The 27011-nt window shown below is 37.2% G+C and overlaps 1 protein-coding gene across 1 annotated transcript in view; it reads left to right on the plus strand.

Moving 5' to 3' along the window:
• LOC138698905 (ice-structuring glycoprotein-like) overlaps positions 1–21983 on the plus strand; it is a 40063-nt gene extending 18080 nt beyond the window's left edge. The window contains exons 3-4 of the mRNA XM_069825103.1: positions 2435–2610; positions 20206–21983. Coding sequence (XP_069681204.1) covers positions 2435–2610; positions 20206–21510 — 1481 coding nt within the window. The 3' untranslated portion in view covers positions 21511–21983. The remainder of the gene's footprint in view (positions 1–2434; positions 2611–20205) is intronic.
• Positions 21984–27011: the final 5028 nt, after the last annotated feature.

Below are 27011 nucleotides of genomic sequence, written 5' to 3' on the forward strand. Positions count from 1 at the left end.
TTTATCAGTACATCAAAACGAGGTTTTATGCTGTTGGCTGCTGAAAGGAACAGTAGCCTACTGATCGTAATGAAACATCAGTTACAGATGTTCGATGTCTGCCTTTATTAAAGTTGATTATAGAAAACAGTTGCTCACAAATATAAATGTTGATCCAAACATAGCAATCATTTTCACAGCCAGCCTGTGTAGTCGTAGATATTATTGCTAATGTTTAGTCTTGTAAAACTCAACCAGGCTAGTAGTATTATTCAAACTCACTTTAGCCCTTAGGTCACATTGAAGATCAATAAGTTCGAGCTGTAAATCTTTAAATGTTAAATGTCATGTTCCGTCTTTTAGATTCCTCCATACTGTACTGTAGCAGTAGGTAAGCAACGTGAAACAGTTACTGAGAATAGGCCTACACACTGCACTCCACTAAATAACTGAGTGGTCGTTTCCCTCTTCTCTACCTCTAGCAAGTCTATGTCATTCTGACGTATCTTCCTCTCCGTTTCGGCGAGCGGTAAACACCGCTCTCCCGCTCCGAAGGAGCGCGCGGGCTCGTTGAGCGCTGTTTGTGCAGGCCTGGTCTAGAAATGAAGATAGTAAAAAGTATGCCTTGAGATAAAAGTCTGTAAAACATATGTGCAGCTTATAAAATGTAACAAAGACAGTTAAAAGAGTAAAAAAATAAAAATATTATCTGCATCAGTCATCACGACGAGGTATGAAATGGCAGCGTGTAGTAAAATCTGCAAAAATCAATAAGAAAAGTTTTAATAAAGGAACCTATGCGTATCAAAAAGATGATGTAACGATAAACCACTTACGAGATTTTTGAAGTAGTGGGAAGAGACGATGTTGTCTGCCCGGTTACGTGGTGGTGACTGGTGCAATGACATACAGTATAAATGTTCATCTTCCCTCTTGCTTAAAAAAGTCCCTTGTGCAGACGCTTGTATTTCCCTATTTTGACTATGCTGACATTTTACTGACTGACCTTTCCAGCGACAACAAAACGAAACTTCAACGTGCTCATAACTTGTGTGTACGTTTTGTAAGCAATGTTCGTAAATATGATCATATTACCCCATCCCTGGAAACAATAAGTTGGCTTAAACTAGATAAGAAAAGAAATTTACATTCACTTCTCTTTCTCTTCGAAATCTTGAACTCTTCTATTCCTTCGTACCTGTCGTCTCGCTTCACTTACCTTTCTTCCCACCACAATCTGAACACACGCTCTCGCCATGAAACAATACTAACAATACCATCCGATCGCACCTCCTCATACTCATCCTCTTTCACAATAGCCCTGCCAAGAATCTGGAATTCGTTACCTGCTAGCATCAGGGATTGAATTCAAACGCAAACTTACTAGGCACTTGGCCAGTAATTGAGACTCGTTCAGACATGGTTTCTTGTAAATAGTTCTCTTAATCTATCACAAAATATTTCAATATCCGGTAATTTCATTACTATAGATTTTTGTTATTGTAGGTTTAATTTGTAATTCAGTAAATACAAAAATATTCTTTGTTCTTAACTTCTATGATAAAATGTCTAGCTTTCATTAATCAGGTAATCTTGTCGTACTTTAATTTTTATTGTAATTGTAATTGTAAATTTAATGTTAATTGTAATTTTATTGTTCATATTATATTTCTAATCCCCTGGTAGAGGGGCAGAGAAGGCCTGACGGCCTTATCTCTACCAGGTTAAATAAATAAGTACTAAATAATAAATACTAAATATATCTTCATTCAAAATTCTGAGACAAACAAAAAATATTTCAGCAAGCTGATAAAAATCAGAGAACGTGATAAAATTAAGTTGAAATGCCATTCAAAGCAAAGCTTCGTTCCGTGGACTCCTTTTAAATTACCACTGCTATAGAGAACGAAATGTGACCAGTGTTCAGGGAATACCCTGTAACAAGTCTTTATATGCTATTACATTTGTAAACCACTCTCATACATCCACGTGAAGGATAGTATCAGTGTAAACAAAGGAATCTGACATATTAATCGGACTACATTCACGTTATTACAGTAATGATATCGAAGGTCTTGTTTGCTGCAGCAACCGGCTTCAACTATTCGTCACCGACATCTCGACATGTGCTAGGAGGAAAAACCAAGCAACTCAGTTATTCATTAATTTGCTGCTCGGTAAGCGATGTTGTAACATTAATAATCGCTAATGCATGAATAAAAAACTGACCTTTCCTTTGTGTCCGTTAATTCAATGGCTGCAGCTCCTAGGATAAGAACTGCTATTATTATACATTATTACTCGAATTTAATAGACTTCAGTGAGCAATTTTACATAAATTTATAAGCAGTAGCTGCTGGAATTACGTATTCCACAACATGGAAAACGAGCTCGTACAAAGGAATCGCTTTGATTCGTTGTTGTACCAGGATCGCTGCCGGTGCTGGAGATACGTGATTCATGCATGAAGAGCTCCGGTTTGGAGAGACGACTCTCAACATCGGAAGACCTGTCCATGCAACATCCGACCACGCCGCCCGGGTCCGCGTGTTGAGGTATATAAGAGAGGTAAAACGTGTCCTACGGAACTCTGTAGCTTCCTCACCTCAAGACAGCATCATGAGTCCTCTGGTGAGTACCAAGTTCCATCTTTCAGTGTCGTGACTCAAGAAAATAAGTGACTTCTAGCTAGAACACAAAGGGGATTTGTCGGTCTGTCCCCGACCTTGGAAGAAACCAAAAGATTTTCGTTGTAACTACTTACTATTTTTGAATGCTAAATTAAAAGTACATAATTTTATACAAGCTTAGGTGTAAATAGCTTTAGTGACTGTGGCTCAGGTGGTAGCATGTCAATGGTCACGAGTTCAGTTCCCGGCGGACAGGGAGATTCACCATCCTCTAACGGGAGCTGAATGTGTGTCCACGGTTTCATTTTTGTCAAATGTTTTCTTCAGCTATAGGAGTGTTGAAGGAGAGAGGATGGTTTTTTTTTAACTTTTTTCCTATTTGGTGTAAAATATTAATTTTTGTATATAGAGAGCTCATAGCTGTGGCAACTCAACCAAATAAAAATATTTTGAAAACAAAATTATTTGGGGGCCTAAATTTGAAAAAAATATACTCAATGCAGGATTGTGCTAAAATCGATATATCTAAACCGTTTTAAAGATAGGTTCAAACAGTTTTTTGCAGTGTACTTGCAAAAGCATGTTCTACAAACTGTCTGTAACAGAATTTTGATATTAGTCCCTACGTTTGTAAAATAAACAATTAAAATTTAATAACAATTTTCTGATTTCCTTTCTTGCAAACAAACGGACGTATTTTTAAAATGAAATCAATTAACAAACTTCTGTTAAAGAGAAAAGTTTCCTAATAGTCTAAAGAATGTGTGTTCTAAATTTCATGCATGTATCTTTAATAGTTCAGAAATTATATCCATTTTTGTCTGGCAATGTAGCAAAAAAATGAAGTTACTGGAAACCGATAAAAGCGGGCGTGTGATTTAAAAATCCATAGCGCAGGAAGTTTAAAAATGACGTCTAAACATCCGATAAGGGTACAAATACCCACAAAATGTTATGCAATGCATTCCACACATATCAAAGAGTATTTTAAAGAAGAAAAATTTGAAAATTTAATTTACCGGAAACAACAATAAAAGTGGGCGAGTGATTTAAAAATCCATAACGCAGGAAGTTTAAAAATGGCGACTCAACATCCGATAAGGGCACAAATACCCACGAAATGTTATGCTATGCATTCCACACATATCACAGAGTATTTTAAAGATTTTTTTTTTAATTCACTCATTTTTCACCAAAAAAACCATCCTCTCTCCTTAAATATTACTGTTAAATATTTAAAACGATTTCATAAGAGAAAGTTTTCGCTTGATATTTCTCCATTACTGCTGAAATACGGAGATCATTATGAATCGAAGGTTGGATCGGCTTTCATCTTCAGATAAAATGGGGACAAAGGCTTTACTGAAGCAAGTATGGTTGGTTGTGATATACTTTGTATTCCAGTAATTAATTGTTGAATACAGCTTTAAGTTAACATTAAAAATTTTCATTATATAGGAAATAATTATTAATTTTAAGGATTTTTTACTTTTTAAATTTTTTGGTCATTTTGTAATCTGAGTAAGGAGAAATTTGGGAAGACCACGAAAACGCTGGCATGAAACCGTAACGAATCAATTAGGGTCTAACACGTGAAGAACATGATGATGATGATATAATCTGAGTAAGACTATATTATTATCTGGGTTTGATAGCGGGTTAAAGATTTATTTTGTATCACTTTCATTGGTGGTTCTTATATTTATTAATGAGGATTGGTGTTCAAGTGCTTTTACTAAAATTACTTTTCAGTTTGGTACATTTGCGTAAGAAAAAATGTATCTATTGTCTGATAATTCTTTGTTATTATATTATTCCCATTAAAGGACTAAAGGTCAGCATTTTTCAGCGTCAAGTCAAGCCATAAAAAGCAACTATCCAGTTCGTGTTAAAACACATTCACCGCATTAAAATTCAGCAGCGCTAGTACCTCACACTGTCACATGAAGATCAGGTTTCTATAGCGACACTGTAAGATTTAGTGCTTAAGACATTCCAAGTAAGGCGTTAGAATAAAAAGTAACATGTATTTCTTAATTTAAGGCAATAAATCACGTCTCTTAATTAATATGCAACTTATGTCTCATCTATTATATTATAGGTTTTATAAAGATCAATCTTAATTAACTTTTAAGCAGCCATAATTTATAGTAAAACAACTGACTGCATAAGAATAGCGTTCTCCTATTGGCATATAGATTACTTACAAAACACAACCAGCGATAGAAAATGATTGGTGAATATTCATTTCAATTAATCTTATTTTGAATACGACCTATTAAAATCTTGCATAACAGATTATTCTATGGAGTCCGTCCAAATTCGCATTTTAACAAACATACTCTTACAATAGAAACAATTTATTATTTTTTACGACAAATAAGTGATGATATTTGTTCCATTTTTATGATTCTCTCAATCTACTTCGTGTAGAATGATATCACAGTCTAGTATATACAGTCACGAAGCTTGAGTTGTGAGGGTGCTAGGAACAATTGACTGTGCCAGTACTATTTCACATTGTCTGTAATGAGGCGATGTTAGCGATCCTAGTGGTTAGCAACTATCTATGTATGCATATTTACTACGTATTGAGCTTCGTGACTGTATATACTAGACTGTGATGACATATCAATAGTCCCGTCTTCATTCATACATGTTAGATAGTTCCATCTATTTCATTTTAGTTTGATCCAGTTTTAACACGTAGGCCTATATGTGTTATGTCTCTTGTATTTTTTATTTCAGATCTTACGTAATATCTTAAGCCTTGTAGATATCGGACTCAAGAATAGACTCTTTTATGTGCTGAAAATCTTTATATACTGGTCCCCCGCGAAATTCGGGTTTATTAACATATTTTTAACTTTTTTTAATTTACACTACTTGTGAAAACTATTTTTTTCTACGATGAATATTTATTTTAGGACCCATGTTTATTAGACATTTCTTCTTGTTTTCATGAATATTATCTCCTTTCAAAATATTAGAGCCTTTTTCTTAACTCATAAATTAGAAGATATGTTGTTGTTACAAGACTAATTTCACAGTCCTTGTTTCTTCAAAGATATTAATTTTAAGATCTATGTTTATTAGATGTTTTCCTTGTTTTCATAAATACAAACTCCTCTCAAAATGTTAGACTCTTTTCCTTTAACTCACATTAGAAGATATTAATTTTAGGGCCCATATTTATTAAACTATTTATGAGAATTTCTCGTTTTCATGAATACAATCTTCTCTCTAAATCAGTATTATATCCTTTTTTCTTAGCTAACATTAGAAGATATGCTGCTTTTACAATATCAATTTCACAATCCTTGTTTCTTCTAAAATACAGCGTGATCCGTTTGGGTATGGATAAAACAAAAACACCATAAAACATTTACTACTGAACTTTATTTGTTGAAACTTTGCGCATACAACACTGAGCTCAACATGACCCCCGTTGCGCACCATGCACAACTCATAACGGTGATGCAATTTAGCCCATGTCCGTTGTAACATAAAAGGTGTGTTGAAAAGCTTGAGTAATTTGTACTCTCAGATCATCAATGTTCCTGGGTTTCTGTGAATAGACAATGTCTTTAACAAAACCCCACACGAAGAAGTCAGAAGGGGTTAGATCTGGGGAGTTTGGAGGCCAAGCCAAGAGATAGTTGCTTCTCGTACTGGGTTTCGCCTGCGACCTCCTGCATGTTTTTTGACACTGAAACTGTTTCTACAAATGTTGGATACCACAACATTATGGACTCGTATTTAGGTACATTATACACACCATACTCACGTCGAAATTCCCTTTGAACTCTTTTAACACTCTCAAATTTAGCATACCAAATAACACATTGTGCCCGCTGTTGATTTGTAGTAGCCATTTTAATCATCTACGATTTTCATTTGTCCTTTTAGATTATGCATTGTTGATTGTCATATATAGAAACTCCCATCTTTTTTCAATCATAATATAATCAGCAAGAAATTTTTCCTACTATCATAATAGCTTTATAATAATATATTAATATTATCTATACCCAAACGGATCAGACTGTATTAATTTTAATTTTAGGACTCATGCTTATTACATTACAATTATTTTTGTTTTTTTGTTTTTATGAATACTACTTACTTTCAAAATATTATAACTTTTTTTAATGCCATGTATAGTTAGCACGTTGTACATCCGTGCATTTACTTACTTACTGGCTTTTAAGGAACCCGGAGGTTCATTGCCGCCCTCACATAAGCCCGTCATTGGTCCCTATCCTGTGCAAGATTAATCCAGTCTCTACCATCATATCCCATCTCCCTCAAATCCATTTTAATATTATCTTCCCACCTACGTCTCGGCCTCCCCAAAGGTCTTTTTCCCTCCGGCCTCCCAACTAACACTCTATATGCATTTCTGGAATCGCCCATGCGTGCTACATGTCCTGCCCATCTCAAACGTCAAATAATACACATCCGTGTATTATTAAACATAAATCAGTATACTCCAAAACCCTGTCATATCTTTGATTTTTAGTAATCTAATTTAAGGCAGCACAGGTTTCCTTACGCAGACAACTAATTAGATTAGAATCAGAATTACTTTTTCTACGATCTGCTTCTTTTTACGTGCTCGCCGGGAAACAAGTTCCACCTACATTATAGAGTCGTCATTGTGTTACCTCTCTTAACAAATTACGAACCTTGGACTAGCAGCATTATCGTGCCAGATCAGTGGTTTATAAGTGGACAGGGATATGACGCCCGCCAAGGTCACCTGTATAGCCCTCCGGACCATATCGGTGATGATATGGGCGCGGAAAGGTGCAAGAGGGGATTCAAGGTTGCCATAAGTGTTCCAGTCGCAATGTAGTTCAGTTTTGCCATTATATAACAGAGCAATTTTACAACAACAAACAGCTCTCCTCTGTGCAGACCTGTTCGAGGTGAGGATGGCTTGTTGCCCGAAGGCAGTCTGCTAATTAGATTGTCTTCGCCTTCGGGGCGGCAACTCCTGTCGTAAATGGACACAAGATTCATATCTCCATCTCAATTAGCAAATAGCTCCGTAATAAGTGGTTGTAATAGTCATCAGTTCTATTTAAAACGATTAATTAATTGTAATACTTCGTATTCATTTAGTAATGTCACTCGTTTTCATTTGTCTCGTAAAATTACAGGGAACAATATTTTATGTACGTACTAACAGCTTCTACACAAACGCTCAGTATTAATTATTAACATAGGTATCTCGAAGTTGCTAAGAGGGATGAAGTTACAGGAGCATGGAGAAAGTTACACAACTGCACGCATTGTATTCTTCACCTGACATAATTAGGAACATTAAATCCAGACATTTGAGATGGGCAGGGCATGTAGCACGTATGGACGAATCCAGAAATGCATATAGAGTGTTCGTTTGGAGGCCGGAGGAAAAAAGACCTTTAGGGAGGCTGAGACGTAGATGGGAAGATAATATTAAAATGGATTTGAGGGAGGTGGGATATGATGATAGAGAATGGATTAATCTTGCTCAGGATAGGTACCGATGGCGGGCTTATGTGAGGGCGGCAATGAACCTCCGGGTTCCTTAAAATCCAGTAAGTAAGTAAGGTACCTCTAAGTCTGCCAGGTCTCCAAAGTTCGCCACTAGTCATTTTCATAAGATACTAAATAAAGAGTTTGAAAATAGTAAAAATGTAACATCCGTGACAACTGGAGTGGCTGATAATAAAGAATTACCTTTATAATGCCTTTAATTGGAAATAATGTTCTTTATACCACAGTCTAGTATATACAGTCACGAAGCTTGAGTTGTGAGAGTGCTAGGAACAATAGACTGTGCCGGTACTATTTCGCATTATCTGTAATGAGGCGATATTAGCGATCCTAGTGATTAGCAACTATCTGTGGATGCATATTTACTACGTATTGAGCTTCGTGACTGTATATACTAGGCTACGTTTATACCTTGTATATAAAAACAAGCGATTACTTTTAGGTTTATTTATAGTCACTTTCACTGTGAGGTTGTAACGTGACTATCCATTTGCTGCACAGTAGTACATTTGAATCGGTGATTGCAGAAACAGCACATGTCAATACGCCATACATAGTGACATATGCTGTTTCTGCAATCCACGATTCATTTTTTATACATCCGCTTCCTGCCACATACCGGTCAGTCCGTAAACATGTGTACTTCCGATGTCTTGCCATCTACCGGCATGTTCCAGGTGTTACAACTCACGAACCCTATTCGTATAATTATTGTCAAACAGTGGTCATACCTGAGTAGTCTAGTCTACAAACATTTCTACCCTGTACAATTGTGGATTCAGGTCTTGATACTCAGTACCTGTGTCTTCGTAATGGACAGGGGAGACCAATCCAGTATTTCCTGCTTTTTAATAACTATTTTTATGATCAAATTAACCGCTAAATCTACGACCGGATTGTCCGGATTTGAAGACGGTACCTCCAGAATGTCAGTGTAGTGTTTTAGCACTTAGTCAACCAGCCTGGGAGAATTGTCTTTCTATGTACTTCATATACTGAGAAAATAATTATATTTTTATTGAGGCAATAATTTTGTTCATGCATCATATAATGAGAAAATAAGACTGCAACTACTCGTATGTTAAATTTATAACAACAGCAGCTTCAAGGTTTAAAATATGAGCTAATACTCATTTGGTATATCTGTGCCGACGGACATTTCTGGAACTAACATACTGCTCTCAGTGACGGCACTTGGTCGCTGTAAAAACACACTCCTGGGAATGTCCTTGGAGAAGTGAATCAGTACATCAAATAAGGTAAGCCTCCCTAAGTTCGCCACCTTGAGCAAATTTATTTTTATGCTCGACCATGCCGAAATGTAGTAATTATACACCTAGTAGTAGTCCTTTAATGCATGTCATTAAAGTACACCTACCCATTAAAGTACAGGTATTCAGCCAATGATAACTCAACTTACATGTGTTCAGCCAATGACAAGTCAGCTTTGTACCGTTATAAAACCGCAAGTATCGATTATTCTCGGATATGCAATCGAAAGAGAATTAGCGAAAAGTCACGGAGGCTGGAAATCCAATACTGTCGCAGAAGGTTATGTTCTGTTACTATAATAATTAGCGTTAATTGTAAATAATATTCAAATAAATTCAATTTGTCATCTGTCGAATTCAATAATCAAGGTTATAATATTATAATATTATCAAGTTTAACGGGATTACATCAAGGTCAATGACATTATTGTTCCTCGGAAAAAATCAATACTTTCGCGTCTGCGCACATCTCACAATTCACGACCTAGAACAAGGTCACTTCCGATCTTGTCAGATACAAATAACATGTATACATCTGAATACCGGTAATTTCAAGTTATAAATATGGTCGAGCATAAAAAGTCGTATGAAACTCGCCTATAATGGTAATTAAGAAGCTCGTATGAAAATTATGAAACTCGCTTGCGCTCGTTTCATAAACATCCATACTCGCTTCTTAATTACTATCATTATGGGCTCGTTGCATAATGTACTATTAAATTGATGATTAAGTCATATTTCAAAAGTATAAATAATTGCGTTGCAATATTGATACTAAAGAGCTTCTGAAATAAAAATTTCGTAAAAAAAAAATAAGGTACTTATTCTCGTGCAGAAACAGAAGAACAGGGGAATGCGACTGGCGAAGTTAGCAAGCACTGTTTCCTAAATTCGCAACTTCTGTGCCTGTTGTAAATTCAAATAATATTTTATAATCATCAGAGTACATATGTAACATACATACATACATACGAGCTGTCACCTGGGCCTAACATCATGAGCAAGCAGATGGTGCGTTGCTCCACAAGGTCGTCTGTGATGATGGTTGGCTTCCCACTGCGCTCCTCGTCATGCATGCACATTTTGGCGTCCTGCTGAAAACTGTCTACAGCAGCAACGCACCATCTGCTTGCCCATAGACCTGGCACAGCTGACGATCAATTTCAATCGGCGCTATGCCCTGTGCATTCATAAACTTTATCTCTGACCGCACTTCACGCGGCGGGAGCTGGAATAGGAACGTCCATCTTCAACCAATGCAACGAAGCTACTGAGAGCACTCGGGAAGTTGCTCTAGCCCATGCGCCATGCCAGGACATTACTGTATCACGTACACGCAGTCGCTATGCGCAACATATGGTTTGCTAGCTGTGGGGCGAGTGGGAAAGTTACTTTATGGACGCGCCTCGTACGTACGTACATACATACATACATACATACATACATACATACATACATACATACATACATGCAGGCATGCATACATACATACATGCATGCATGCATACATACATACATGCATACATACATACATACATACATACATACATTCATACATACATATATACATACATACATACATACATACATACATACATACATACATACATACATACATACATACATACATACATACATACATACATACATACATACATACATACATAAAAAATTGTTTCATTTAACGACGTTCGCAACTGCCGAGGTTATATCAGCGTCGCCGGTGTGCCAGAATTTGGTCCCGCAGGAGTTTTTTTACATTCCACTAAATCTAGTGACATTAGCCTGTCGCATTTAAGTACACTTAAATGCCATCGACTTGGGCCGGGATCGAACCCACAACCTCGGGCACCACCTGTTCCGCCCAGGGCGACTACATACCTACATACATACATGCATACATACATACATACATACATACATACATACATACATACATACATACATACATACATACATACATACATACATACATGTACTTGTTACTGAAATATGCATTATAAAATAATTGTTTATACGATAATTACAAACTTGTTATCAAAACGGATTTCCTCGAGTCATAAATGCATGTCAACCATTACAAAATATTGCACTCAGACATTTACATACAGAACCAATTCAAGTGTACCTCCTTATCTCGCTATTTTTTCACTTAGTGCAAATACTTTAATTATTGTTAAAGTAGCATAAAGTCATCTGAAGTGACTCCATAGTGTTGATTACGATTCAGATCAATATAAATTGTTTTACTGAATTTGAGTGTATGAAAATAAAAGGAGCTTAATTTTATTTTCACATACGTAGCATTTAATAATTATTAACTTTTATCCTTAAAAAATGAGCACAATAGTATACTCTTACGCGTTAATATGCGTCATTTCCACTACATAACTCACTGTGTTAACATCACCACATTCTGAAGCCGAAGTCAAAATACATGGTACGTTTTCCTCCGAGCCTTCCATGCGCCTTAATGGCTTGTATTGCGATCCTTCAGCTTCTACATTACTATGTGAATGCGACAACCTATTCGTATTTCTTTCCGTAACGTAGGGAAATGCTTTTTGTTCGCCTGTTATATGCGGCAACTTCTCCTACAGCTGTGTTCTGCATATAGTATACACGTAAGAATGCAGGCGTTCTTCTTGTAGCAGATAACTCGTATATCTAAGTTATTCATAATCGTTCAGGCAAGAGTGATTCACAAGGTGTCCAACCAATGTGACACCAAATTTATGCAATTAATGCAATTTTATAATTACCAGGTATGACCCATTCAGGAAACAATTAGAGGTTACACGATTACTCTTCTCGTTGAGTATATATACAGCTTGCCAAAACATATCCTGCTGAGAAATTCTAGAGACTGGTAGTTAACTCTTTGAGAGACATGTCTCATTGTCAGCAGGTAAATATTTTTATGTTGTAAGGTAAATTGTGTGGTTTATCACGGATCTGGAGATTGGGAGGGTAGGAATGTGTAAGAAGCCTTTGTGGCTTGATTGTGTTGATTTATTTATTTATTGACCACACCGTACACAAGCCTGACTCTTGCGGTAGCGGCTAGAAACGTTTTTGTTATATAATTTTAATTTGTACTCACTAGCTGGCTAGCTAGTTAAATAAATTACTTTAATTAAGTTTTAATCACACTCCGATTAGAGAGAATGACCGATCATTATTTATTTCTCAATCAATACATTAATAAATCAACTAGCCAATCGATCGACTAATCAATCAATCAATCAATCAATCATTCATTCAGTCTATCAACTAACCAACCAAGCATCCAATCAATCAATCAGTCAATCAATCAATTAATCAATAAGTCGAACAAAAAATTAATCAATTAAACTATCAACCAATCAATCATTTAGTCTATCAAACCATCGATAACCCGATAGGTCGGCTGATCGACCAATGAACCAATAAGTCAATCAACCATCAAGGGTTTTGTTAATTATTATTAGTCGACCAATTAAGAATTTAACTAAGCAATCAGCGTATCAAAAAACTACTCAGTCAGTTAACAAATCAACAGTTACTATTGTAAGTCCACTTTTCTGATTTAGAAATAACTGATTTACCAGGTGGTATTGATAAGTTTTTAATCTGGCATGGTGAACGTTACGAATAGTATCTCAACATAATTGCCTTTCAACTTTATGCACTTTATACAACAGTCATAAAGAATTCCTAAGCCTATAAAAATTGCTTTGATCTGCAAACCACTTTTCACAGTACCTGTTACTGATTCATGCTATTAGAAATTAATTCTTTCCTTTCAATGTTTTTTGTTTCGGAAATAAGTGATAGTCTGAGGAGGCATAAACTGGCGTACATAAATTCAATCTACAACGCAATCAGGGACTTGTGCGTCCCCCCCCCCAATTTCCTACTCTCGTTCCTTCCCTCATCCTAATTGAGCTAACGGAGCTGAACTCGGTATCTGGCGACCCGGAACAAGCATCGGGAGGACCTGAGAAGTGGCAAGCATCTATTGCCTGAGCGAGGCTCGGGAACAAGACCCATCTCTAGCTCATCATCTGCTGAAACACCCAAATATCCTGTTACGTGGTGAAATTCAAGTCGGGCTATTAAAATAATAACATTCGCCTTTCCTAACATAATTCCTTCAGGGTCGATCGGGCTATATTTTAATATGCAAATCTAGCTTCAAGGTAAAGCTCCCTGTGAAGCAGACTTGAATAATTTCAAGGGAAAAATTGTTCCGGGGCCGGGTATCGATTCCGGGACCTCGGCTAAACGCACCAGCGCTCTACCGATTGAGCTTCCCAGGAACTTCACCCGACACCGTCTCAGTTCTTCTCTTTATATCCACACACCTCGAGTGGGCTGACGAGATGCCAGAAACCCACATCGAGTGCACACAAACTATGTGTGACTGGAAATTGTGGTGTTCTGTTAACCTACCGACAGTACCTACTGCTTCACAGAGAGCTTTACCTGAAAGCTAGATTTCCATAATATTTATGTCACTGTAGATAGGTTAACAGAAAATCACAATTGCAAGTCACACAGAGTTTGTGTGCACTCGATGTAGGTTAATGTCAGCCTACTCGAGGTGTAAGGATATAAAGGGAAGAATGGAACTGTATCGGGTAAAGTTCCTGGGGAGCTCAGTCGGTAGAGCGCTGGTGCGTTCAGCCGGAGTTCCCGGTATCGATACCTGGTCCGGATCAATTTTTCCCTTGAAAATATATTTTAATAGTCACCTCAGAGCCAATTAGCTGCTATCGTAAATTGGAACAACTCATTCTGCCTGTGATTTTCCGCGGTTTTCCTGGGATACTAAGACAAATGTCGGGATGAATCCTAAACGAAATGGGTCACGGACCTGTATCTTTCCCCACACAAGTTTCTGCATTTTTCCAAATTAAAGTCTTTTGAATCTTTCGTTTAAGTTAATGCCTTCGATACTTGGAGCGAGTTTATTAGAGTGTCACTCGCACATTGTAAGGGCTCGGATCATTTCTCTTGCAAGGATTGCGGCGTCCCACTCGTCTCGCTCGATGTGCAGGCTTTAACATCTTCAGCGATCCTGCCCTCATGCTGTTCTGTCATGTTTCTCCCCTCTCTTATAGTAGCCATTAAGTTACGCCGATTTTCGACTTTCCCCTTAAAAATTATCTAAATTTCCTTCAGTGGAACGGTGAAACTCGAAGTGAGACAAGTGACCAACAGGCTTGGAGATCACATATTCAATTTTTCTCAGCCCCAAATTTGCTTACAAGCACGCGTTTTCACGCAACTTTTAATTTTGTCTCTTATCCATTTCCCCATTAAAATTGACTTATGAGCGGATGTATAGTTCTACAAAAACAGCACACCTGAATGTTAGGTTGTTACTCGTAATTAGTTTTCCCTTTACTTTTTTAATATCATGCAATAGAGGATGTGTGTTATGTGACTCCTTATTTTGAAATTCTAATAACTCGGTTGTTTATTGTAATATATTGAATGTCCTACACAAGGCAGCAATTGACTTTAATACGCAGTTACATAATAACGGCTTAGATCCGTACAGTTCATTGACTATTACAATACATGCATCCTGTGTTCAAGCAATGCCAATGTCAAACCAGTATGCTAAGTAATGCAGAAGCATCTAGTATGTAAATTATACAGTACCATCAGCTAAGTTATCCCTAACTAATAAATCAACAGAGAAATTGAATTTCATTTTTGCATGCGTAAAAAATTGCTCTCTGTTGTACAGTACCGAGTTCTGTGGTCCCAATAGAGAGGGCAACATTTCCTTGAGGGAATAAGGGCTAAGAACGAACAGTCTAGTGAATGTCCTTGAGGCGATAAGGGGTAAAGAAGATCCATCTAGTGGTGTAGCGGTTATCAAGTTAGACGTTCTATCGGAGGTTCTTGGATTCAAACTCCGCCTTGGACAGTGGATTTAATAGGGTGGTAAAATCCTTATCTTGACTTCCTTCGGAAAGAAAGTAGGGTAAGGTTGCCTATATCGCACCACTTTAGCATTTATAATTTTTATTGAACAATACAGTTTTTATTTTCTGAATTCCTTTAAAGAGATACGTTCCATAACATTTACCTTTCATGTAAAAAAGAATCCTTGAATTTGATTTAATATTTTTTAATTAAAATGACATTTTCGAGACACATGTCAGTGGTGCCATTTAGGCAACTAGTTTCCTAAATAGCACCTGCGGTTTCTTAAATCGCATCTCTTTATCTGCAGGTAACAGGATGAAGGAAAGCTTTTAATATTGAACATATTGAACAGTATTTGAATGAATAATGTAATACATGCAAATTACAAGTTTATTGTAATTAATGAAAGAGAGTAACGCATCTTCAAATGAAATTGAAAAAATAGAGCGTAAATTACGTAACATTTAAACTTTCTGAATGCGTTTTTTATTGTTACACATTTGCCATGTGCTTCACCAGGCAGTCAGACTGTAAACTGCGTCACCTTTTCTCTATGATTACCTCGAAGCCACCTAAGAACTGCTTCATGATATAGCTGTATGAAATGGTTTGAAGATAGAAACATCTAAAGGCTGGGCCTCTGAGTATTATGACGAGGAAGCTGAAACAGGAACATACCATTTTTCCGAGATAATCTAGCTTCTAAATTTTTGGAATGGTTCGTATAGGTGGACATACAGAAGCAGCACTTTTTTCTATGGCAGGTTTGAGTGGCAAATAAAATGATTGAGCTATTCGACAAATAGTTCACCGTTGATGTAACCTGACTCAGAGCAAACAAATAACGATCCTGGAGGAGCACCAGCTGATAATGAAGGACGCACTGTTTGACGTTTAAAAATTATCACAGGTGGCACAGAATACCTGGTGCGCTTGTACAACACACACTTGTATTAACGCCCTTCTCACCACTTGATATTGCATCCACCTGATGCATTCCTCGTTCAGTTAAAATTTTTGGGACCTTCTTTTGTACGGTTAGAATTGCTACAGTTGCTCATATCGCACCGGTGCGAATTAGGCACCTACAAAATGGTGCGAATTGAGAAACTACGCCATAAGTTATTATTTCCTTGTTTTTAGCCTATAATCACCACATGTTCGAAAATCCTACTAAGTTAAATGTTTTTTAATATCTCTTTAAACGAATAACATCTTAAGATTATGGATTCCTTTGCATACAAATCCGTTATTTAGATACAAAATGTTAGCTAAATATACATCCACCTGAGCGATTATATTAGATATACTATAACCACGCTGCTGACACAAAGAAGTGGCAGAAAGCAAGTGACATGTGGAAGTTCATATGGTAGATTGTAACAATACCACTAGATGCCACACTACTACAGTAATTTGTTTTAAACTGGCAGTGGTGCCATTTAGGAAGTGGTGCGATTTATGCTACTCTACCCTAATATTGAGAATACCATTGTATTTAAGTTTATAGCACGTAAAAGAACACGGTACCTGAATGAGAGGGGTGAAAGAAAATTTGCATCTCGTTCATTGCCAATGTCAAAATTAAATTTGGGGTGTGGTGTATCATATTAATGGATCCGTATGAGATAATTGCTGTTCATACTAATTTTTCCTCCATGTAAGATTTTGAATATTTAATCAAGGTCTAATTTGTACATATTCATACATAGGTAGGACTAATCTATTTGCTTACAGTTTAAAAATAAAATAAAATATGCTCTCTTTCAAGGCCTTACCTAGGTACTTATCGCCTTTTCTGTGCATTCTTCTTCTTCTTCTTCTTCTCCTCAAGGCACTACAACTTCAAAATTGAATGTCTTGGCCTTCTCAACAATTTCTTTCCAGGAACTTCTATTCTGTACGACCATCATCCAATCCTTGATTCTTAGCTTCCTCAAATCATTCACAATATCATCTTCCCAGCGACTTTTCGGTCTACCCGCTGCTCTAGTTCCCAGGGGTTTATACCTTTCACTAGCTTCTGGACTTCCATTCTTTTAACATGGCCAAACCAACTTAACCTCATAGCCCCGATGAAATTTATTACATTTTGATTGTGTATTAAATCATTTAGTTCTTTGTTAGTTTTTATTCTCTAGTTGCCATCTCTGTCCTTGGAGGGTCCAAAGATTTTTCTTAAAATCCTCCTTTCAATAATTAACCATTTTTTGTATGATTGATTTTTTCAATACCCAAGTTTCACAGGCGTAGGTGACAACTGGCCTTATTATGGTCTAATATAATCTTAATTTGTCTCCTTTTGTTATTAGTTTGCTTTTGAATAAGCTTTGGTTGGCGAAATAGGCTCTGTTACCATTGGTAATTCGTTCTTTAATTTCATCTTCTATCGAGTTATTGTCATTTAATATTGTTCCCAGATATTTAAATTTATTGACTTGAGCAATCTGCATATCATTAATTTCAGGTTATTTGTAATGGGATTTTGGTTACCACATTGGTTACCACATTATTTTAATTTATTACGAGACCAAATGCTTCAGATTGTTTTTTTCATTTTTGTGAATGTTTCTACTAAGGCTTGCTTCGTTCTTGCAGTAATCATTACATCGTCTGCGTATGCAATGCACTGCTTCAGCCTAGTAGATGCATTTCCCCTCATATCCATTTGTTTTAAAATAAAATCTATGACTAAGCTAAAAAGCGTAGCCGATAGAGGATCTCCGTGCCTAACCCCAAACTGCATATTGAAACATTCACGAGTTTGTTATTAACTTTAATTCATGCTGTTGTGTCGGTTAAGGTTAATGTTGTTAATTTTATTAATTTTGTTGGTGCTTCGTAAAACTTTAATTTCTGTGCATTCTACTAAATGAAACTTTATCTCATTTGTGTGCGTAGTAAATGGTTTAATATACATATATATATATATATATATATATATATATATATATATCTTTTAATTGACAGTTGAAGGAAATAAAATGTGACCCTAGGTAACACAACATGAGACTAGTAATACATATATAACGAGAAATTATGTGTCATCTTTCTGATACTTAATTATGATTATAATGATGATTCTATTTTATTTTTAATCTAATTGACATACTAACTCATCAAATATAGAGTTACCGCCACTGGATACTAATGTTAAATGTTGCTGTTTTATTTATATATTTTGTTATTGAGTTTATTAATATCTCTGTATGATTTCAAATCCTTCCCTGTTGTAATGTTAATAGCAGCACTGTCGGCCGCAACCTTGACGTTAGGCCATTCCCCTTCCTTCAAGAGAACTACACGTATAAATTACGGAAGGTGTTAATCCGCAGATCATGTTAAGAGGAACCGCACAAGACAGATTGAATTACAAGCCCTTGCAATTTTTTTTGTGACTTCAAAAACGACCTTGACTAGATATTCAAAATCTTACATGGAGAAAAACTTTAGTATGACTTAATATCCTTGTTGTTGAAAGTGTTCATGATGTCGTACGGCGTATGAGTGACGTGGAGATAAAGTTCACGTACTTTCTTGACCTCGACTTGAGTGAAATGATCAGCTTCGGCCGGTTTTTTACTTCCGGTAAGATTCGGTACTCAATTTGAGTGCAGCCCGGAACCCGAAGTTACAACTAGAAAAATTCTATCATCATCTCGGCGCGAACCCGGGAATTTCCAGTTCGCAGTCTATTGCCGTAGCAGCTGATCTACTGCGGCTCCAATATCCTCATTCTAGAGGTAAATTACAAAAGTTTCGATGACATAATGAAGTATAACGTCATATAAATGACCCCAATTTCCATATTTATTTCTAATATATTACCGTCAAGCGTTTCGTTGTGGTTGATGTGGGAGCACATCTTGCTTCAAATCCAGCGGACGGGTTCGATTCCTGTAAGTGAAAATGCATATCCCTCGTAAAGAGAAGGCTGTCTTTTCCGTGACTTATGCAGGCCTATACACTGCTTTGCTAACTTCTTATTAGTCACTACCCACGACTGTCTGGATGATTCTCTGTTTGCTGTCATCAAATGTTCTCGCATGTTCAGATAAAGAGGTAATATATGTAGAAAAACGCAACATATAGCACATTTCAAGCTTCGAAGAGGCTTATTATTATTATTATTATTATTATTATTATTATTATTATTATTATTATTATTATTATTATTATTATTATTAATTCATTTTCCACAATTTCTCACAGTATTGTGTATCATGTTTCACAATCATTCCACAGAGGTATGTTTGCTGAAAGGATAATTGGCGAATAGGTGGAAAGCATATTTCTTTGTTGTACATTGTGTTATACTGTCCAAGTACGATTTCTAAGGTCCACACCTGTGGAGTAACGGTTAGCGTGTCTGGCCGCGAAACCAGGTGGCCAGGGTTCGATTCCCGGTCGGGACAAGTTACCTGGTTGAGGTTTTTTCCGGGATTTTCTCTCAACCCAATATGAGCAAGTGCTGGGTAACTTTCGGTGCTGGACCCCGGAGTCATTTCACCACATCTTATTCAGAAGCTAAATAACCTAAGCTGTTGCTAAAGCGTCGTAAAATAACCTACTAAAACGAAAATAAAAAAAAAAGGATTTCTAAGTGTATCTGTTGCTTGAAATCGTCTTTTTTCATTGTTCTAGATTGTTTTTCATTGGTCAAGTATGATTCCTTTATCGTTGCTTGAAGTCGTCTCTTTTAATTGTTTAAATTAATGTGTACCAATGCGCAAGTACGACTTCTAGAAATATCTGTTGTTTGAAATCGTCTCTTTTCATTGTTGCAGATTGTTTTGTAACGGTCAAGTACGACCTCTATATCTGTTACTTGAAGTCGTCTCTTTTAATTGTTGCAGATTGTGTTGTGCTGCATCGCCTTGGCGGCCGCCAAGCCCAGCGGGTTCCACACCGTGTCCTACGCGGCCCCCGCCGCCGTGGTGGCAGGCCCCGTTTCCGTGTCAAGCCAATATCACTCCCAGGACGCCCTGGGTCAGTACAGCTACGGCTACTCGGCGGGAACTTCCGCCAAAGCCGAGACCAAAACATTCGACGGCGTGACTCGAGGTGGCTACTCCTACCTTGACAGTCACGGAGTCGTCCAGAGTGCCAACTACGTGGCCGACGACGTTCACGGTTTCCAAGTGGCCGCCACCAACCTGCCCAAACACGTGTCTGCCGACGTGCACGACACCCCCGAAGTCGCCGCCGCCAAGGCCGCCCACGCTGTTGCCTTCAACCAAGCCGCCTATGCTGCCGCTGCCGCCCCCGATGTGAGCGAGTCTGTCGTCGTATCCGCCCCCGCCGTCAGCACCTATGTCGCTCCTGCAGTCAGCACCTATGTCGCGCCTGCAGTCAGCACAGTTGTGGCCTCTGCTCCCGCCGTCAGTGTTGTCAATGAGGTGCCTTCAAAGGCTTTCTCTTACTCCACAGTTGCTGCTTCGCCTGTCGTGTCCCACGTCGTGCATGACACCGTCGTACCTGCAGTTAGCTCTGTCGTACCTGCAGTTAGCTCTGTCGTGTCCTCTGTCCCCGTGGTCGCCTCCCCCGCTGTCACATCTTATGCAGTTCACGACGCCGTTGTGCCTTCCAAGGCATTCTCTTACTCCACCGTTTCAGCCTCTCCATCTGTCCACGTGGCCGCAGCTCCTGCCGCTGTGTCATACTCTGTAGCTTCTGAGAACGTGCCAGTCGTCTCATACTCAAATGTGGAGCACCATGTCCCTGTCGTCAGCCACCACGTACCAGTCTCTGCCGTTTCCTACTCCGTCCCCTCAGCCGTAGGCGTTGTGTCAGGCGCCACCAGCCACCAGTACCACGCACAGGACGAGCTGGGCCAGTACGCCTACGGCTACTCTGGTGGCCCCTCCGCCAAGGTCGAGGCCAAAACTCTCGATGGAATCACCCGCGGTGGATACTCGTACGTGGACGGCAACGGACTCGTTCAGAGCGCCAGCTACGTGGCCGACGACGCCTACGGCTTCCGGGTGGCAGCTACCAACATCCCAGTAGGCCCTGACGCTCCAGTCGTTCACAACGTTGCCGTGGCGCCCGTGGCAGTGGCACAACACGTGGTAGGCGACACCCCCGAAGTGGTGGCCGCCAAAGCTGCTCACTTCGCAGCTCACGCAGCAGTCAAGGCGCGCGACTACTACGACTACTAGAAACAAACCTTCAGGAATTGATACCGATTGATCCGCTGGACACGGAATTTCCCCTAGTCTCCGGTACTTCCCATTTGGCCTCTTGTTCCAGCCAGTTCCTTGATTTACGGAGAGGTGCCTGAAGATTTAGCACTTCCTTGTAAATTGCTGTAGAGACTCAAAGTTAAAAAGAACGAAAAGGCAAAATAGAAGTGGACTTATAGCAATAGTTGGATTTAAACTCTAGTTTCTTGGTGTCAGAACTTGAATTTAGATTTGTTGTAGAATGAAATAATTGTACCATTAAGGCAACTTGCAGGAGCACTAGGCTGTATCTTTTGTAAAGTTATTTTTCAGATAAAACATATCTTGTATTAGGGTATCTATAATTGAGACAATGATTGTATGTTGGAGAATTTACATATGTACCATAATACGATCTCGATGATTACTACGACATGTTACACGCATAATAAATATGGCTTTACTTTTCACGTTGTTTACTGACCCTTATTTCCCCTCAAGATAATGAGGATACAATTCAGAAAAGAAGAAAACAGAAAACAGATAGAATTGTCCATTTCTCTATGTTATTCATTGTTTTGCGATACAACGATACAGAATAAATTTTACTCTGTTTGATAGAGTTCGTCAGACAGTACGTCGGAAAGAAAATCATTTTTAATAACAAACCTACATCCGAAAATAATACAATTTTTGTCCTGAAAGGAAAATAAATTCAACCATGTATTGTTACTTTAAATACGAAACCCTTTTGCTCCCTATTCTGCTATCTGTGGGAACATATGGCGTGTTCAGTTCAAAGTGTGTCATGGATCGCCGTATGCCGTCATGTGGCTAGCCGATGAGCCTAGAGAATTCAATCTTCCTACACTTCCCCAAAGGCGTATTACCCATGTGCCAGAGAAGTTGCCTAGCAAGTACGGCGTTCATTCTGAAGAGTACGTACCTGTACGTACGGTAACGCCGATAGTGGCAGGAATGTGAACTGTTTGGAAACACGCACTGAGGTGAGTTTTTTCTTACTGTCGGGATATGGCGATAGGGTTAAGGCGATTACTTACGTATTTGTTGACATTAACTAGGACGGTCAGCATGGACACGGAACATTTGATTTGTGTTGTGGAATGTTGCGGTACGCAACCGATGATAACAAATACCTTACGTACGACTTGCCCGCGCAAAACAGTTCGAAAGAGGTTATGGTAGCACACAGACTGTACAGACCGCCATCTGTTGCTACGACGTTCAAGTTACTGTATACTGTACGCGTTCTCAAGTTCAGATTGAACCCCTTGAATAATAGGCAACTTCTCTGACATAAAAGCTGAAACTCGCTTCAAATCGCTGACTCACAACAGTGACGTCATGACACACTTTGAAATGAACACCCAGTAGTCTATACCTAGAGCTATGTATACGAGATGCTAATGGAAGACTTATTGCTGCAGACTCACTATGCAAACACTAAGAATATTTAAGCGAGTCCAAGCTACGACGGTGTGCAATGTATTCATTTAAACAGTTGAATTTCAATTACAAAAATTATTTTCAATTTTTCAATAAATAATTGTTATATGATTACGTTTTAGTTTATCTTTTAAGTGGTGGTAGTAGTAATGGTATTGGTAGTAGTATTTTATATAACGACTTTCAAATGCAGAGGTTATTCAGCATCAAAATTCAATTTTGGCGAGATATAGTCGCGTATTTTGCCTAGAGTCCCTATCAGGGACAGAATTCTTTACGTCTGTAAATAAACAGTATGGGTCCAACAATTTTACGTCCCTCCTATGTGAAGATATGCTGAGAATTTTATCACCCTATAAAAATTCCCAACGGTTGCGTCAGATGCGTCTCGGTCGAAAATTCCTGCACGCTTCTAGAGCTGCAGAACGGTAATGCATATTTCATATTCATAAAGTTCGGATTTCAACTTCTGTCTTTCGCAATATTTGAAAGTAAATAGTTGCTTCTCTCAAACAAGATACCTAAATATGGTAATGTTGTTCATTGATGTTCCTCTGTTACTGGGCAGAAATAAACGAAACGAGTTTCTTTTTTTTTAATTCAGCATTAGTCCATGTAATTGCACCTCATAAAACAGGTAAGATTTTTAAGTAAATATGAATATAATTTAATTGTAAGATTTTAAAAATAGTTGTATGAAGCTCATATTAATGTTTTCCATATCTCATATTTTAGAATACTAGAATTATTACATATCAATTTTAATCTGCTGCGATCTGGAATCCGTTATCGTGTTTTACATAAACAAATACACCTTGTCTATAAAAAATATTGACACTTATATGAGTAGTGATTCAGTTCATTTTGATGTGATTATACACAGAACCTTGGGGGCAGAAATTTTCATTTCTTCAAAATAAGGTAGGTCATGGTATTTCCATGGTTACAAGTCCATGGCATCTCTCAAGAGGGATCCTTTCGGCGAAATGACATGCTTGCCATTCCACAAGGCTCTACATCCGCCTACATTGTCGATCCGACAGTCAGGTTCGAGGCACAGGAACAACAGCCCGCTGAAGTCCACGCAGAAAAGTGCAGAATTTATGAACCCACAGTTCCATTCTATTTGGAGAAATATCATCTCACCTCCATTGAAGTAGTTGGGCTAATGGTTGGCGCTATGGGCACAATACCTCGCCTCTTTGTCAGTTTCTACAAGAAGTTCCAGCTGAACAACGACTTCATTCGTGATGTTTCCCTTACTGCTATCAAATGATCACTTGCCATTTTAAAATACCACCTGTACTTTGTTTCCTAAGAAGGAAGAACTTTTGTTTGAACGTCTAATCTATTTGTTTACTATGTTTAGGCCTGTTATGTGTATGCCATTATCTGTACTTAATTTCCCTTTTTTTTTTTTTTTTTTTTTTTTTTTGTTCGTTCTCCACATTTCTCTTTTGTGGTCTGTTTTTGTTTTCACTTTGTGTGTCTGTTATGCTTTGTCCAATGAGGCAGTCCCATTATTGGGAAAGCTGACAGACTGTCTTTCTTTGTTTTCATCTCTATTGTAAAAATGGCTGCCATATTCAGCTAAAAGCAAAGACGAAAGATTGCGGCATAAATGGAGGAGGCGACAATTTGCATCTGATGGAAAACTATGTAGAGAACTACCTACCACTTAATATTGACAATCTTCTAGGTAGAATAACAGATGTAATTTCAGAAATTTCGCAATAAATATTCATCTAAGCTCTGGGAAAGTTGCCTTGCATATGTTGAACACTTGTAGAAATTTTGAAGATAGTGTACAGTACGTAAGTGTGAATCATTACCCATATAAATGTTAATATTTTAAGAGTCACGCTGTATAAAAAAGTAAATTTATTCGCAAATGTGACACTATAGCAAGAGAACTGCAAGATAAAATAAGAAAATAGAATTCGAATGAATTTATAATGAAAGGTTTGCAGTTTATTAAATGTTCACAGTTTATTAGAAAATTTTCACCTAGACCATCTTCTTCAAACGTTCCCACAATAACATTTGCAATGTATAAACAGAACAGAACATAATTATAATACATAATAATATATCAGACTACAGAATCTAATTGGAACAATAGAAATAGAAATAAAAACATACCTCAATATAAAAAGAGGATACAACAATATTAATAAAATATGTAGACCGAATGAGCAGCGCTCGTGTTCGGTCGCAGTTCAGATATATTATTAAATAGACTATAAAAGGAGTACTATATGTAATATAAAATAAAATAGAAACTAAACGTAAAATTACAGCTACAATGAAATTACATAATATAATATTAACATAGATAAAAATAATAGGACAATTGAGTCGCTTAATATCAAAGGCGGACATCTGACCTTCAGATGAAATTTAGATAATGTGGTTTCTTATATATTTTTCCATGCTTTTTTCAGTTATGGTGAACCTATAGCCTATACAAACTCTAACACTACAAATAAAATAAATTGTTTTAAAATACTACAAAGAACACTGTGAAACAAAAAAGTGCCTCTAGATCAAAATTATGGAGACGACATATGTCCGTCTTTGATATTAAACTACTCAATTTATGAAAAAAAAATCCGAAATTAAAGAATACAAAATATATAATATAGGCTGATTAATTCATACACATAGGCTATTTTATTTAATAAAATTGAAGACATTAACACGTTTCTAATTTTCTTGTTATATGTTAGTGGGTTTCATGTTAGAGGTTCTGGATGTAATTTAGCTACAGAATTATACAATCGAGGGGTAAAATTAATCCTATGCTTTAGACCAGCAGATGCGAAACATTCATGTTCTACTAATATTGAATTATTATTTCGTCTTGTGTCTTGATTATGTGCCTGTAATATAAACTTATTATGATTTTTATGATAAAATTTTAACAGAATAAATTAGAAAATTTGTTCAATATTAAATACATTAAATTCAGAGCAAATTAATTTAGTTGGATAATCAAAACGTTTCTTCAAACAGATTTTAATTATTCGTTTTTTTGGTAAATTTAACGGACTAAGATTTATTTTTGTACTTCCACCCCAAACAATAATGTCATATTGAATAATAGACTGAAAAATGGTCAAATAAACGTTTCGTAGAACTCTAATGGGTAAGTAGCATCGAAGGTATAACAAAGTTTAGCTTACCTTTCGGTAGTGAAACTTTGATAGTTAATAACAAGCAGAAAAGCTCACTAATAATAACAGAAATTCAATTTACAATATCTGTCGGCTGTTACTCCAGAAAGACGAATTTCACAATTAATAATAAATAGGCTGTAGGCTTCTATGGAATCAAAGTTGTAGAGATTTACAGAGATAGGTGGGTTAGCAATCTAGACAGAAGGGAAATGAACAGATATGCATCACTGGTGTATAAACACAAGCTCAATGTTAAAAGAGAGAATCGTCGTCCAATAAAATAATGGACTAACTGCACCCTGAGCGATTCAGTGTCTAATCCTTAAGAAGTTGTTTATGATGAGTATCTACTAAAGCCATATTTATTTAATGAGTTTGCGGAATTATGTACTTTAATTGCATATGCTAATGTCGTTAATATTACAATTATAAAACCAATTAATTATCTCTAATAGATTTTAATTTTTAATAATTGAATCCAAATTTAGACAAATAATTTTTGTGTAGTTCGAAGATTGAATTATCTAATATTTAGATTATTTTCAGTGCTATGATATAATTTTAAACATAAAAATTGTTTTAGTATAAACATGTATTAACTTATAAAACCATGAAATATTTTATTGAACTAGTGTTATAAAAGACGGAGGATCAGTGGCCGTATCTGTTTCTAATGACTCCACACTAGCAGTATACCCTTTTCACGCCCCAATTTCGTCAGTTTTAAGACGAAAGTAAAGCAAACATTAGGAAAACGTCGTGAATTCCCATATTCGTCGTCATTAGGCCTAATGGAAAAGTGAAAGTCATCTCCGTGTTACATTTAGCACTTGGCGATGTAGTACTTAAAAA

This window comes from Periplaneta americana, chromosome 4, assembly GCF_040183065.1.
Source record: "Periplaneta americana isolate PAMFEO1 chromosome 4, P.americana_PAMFEO1_priV1, whole genome shotgun sequence".
Lineage (NCBI taxonomy): Eukaryota > Metazoa > Arthropoda > Insecta > Blattodea > Blattidae > Periplaneta > Periplaneta americana.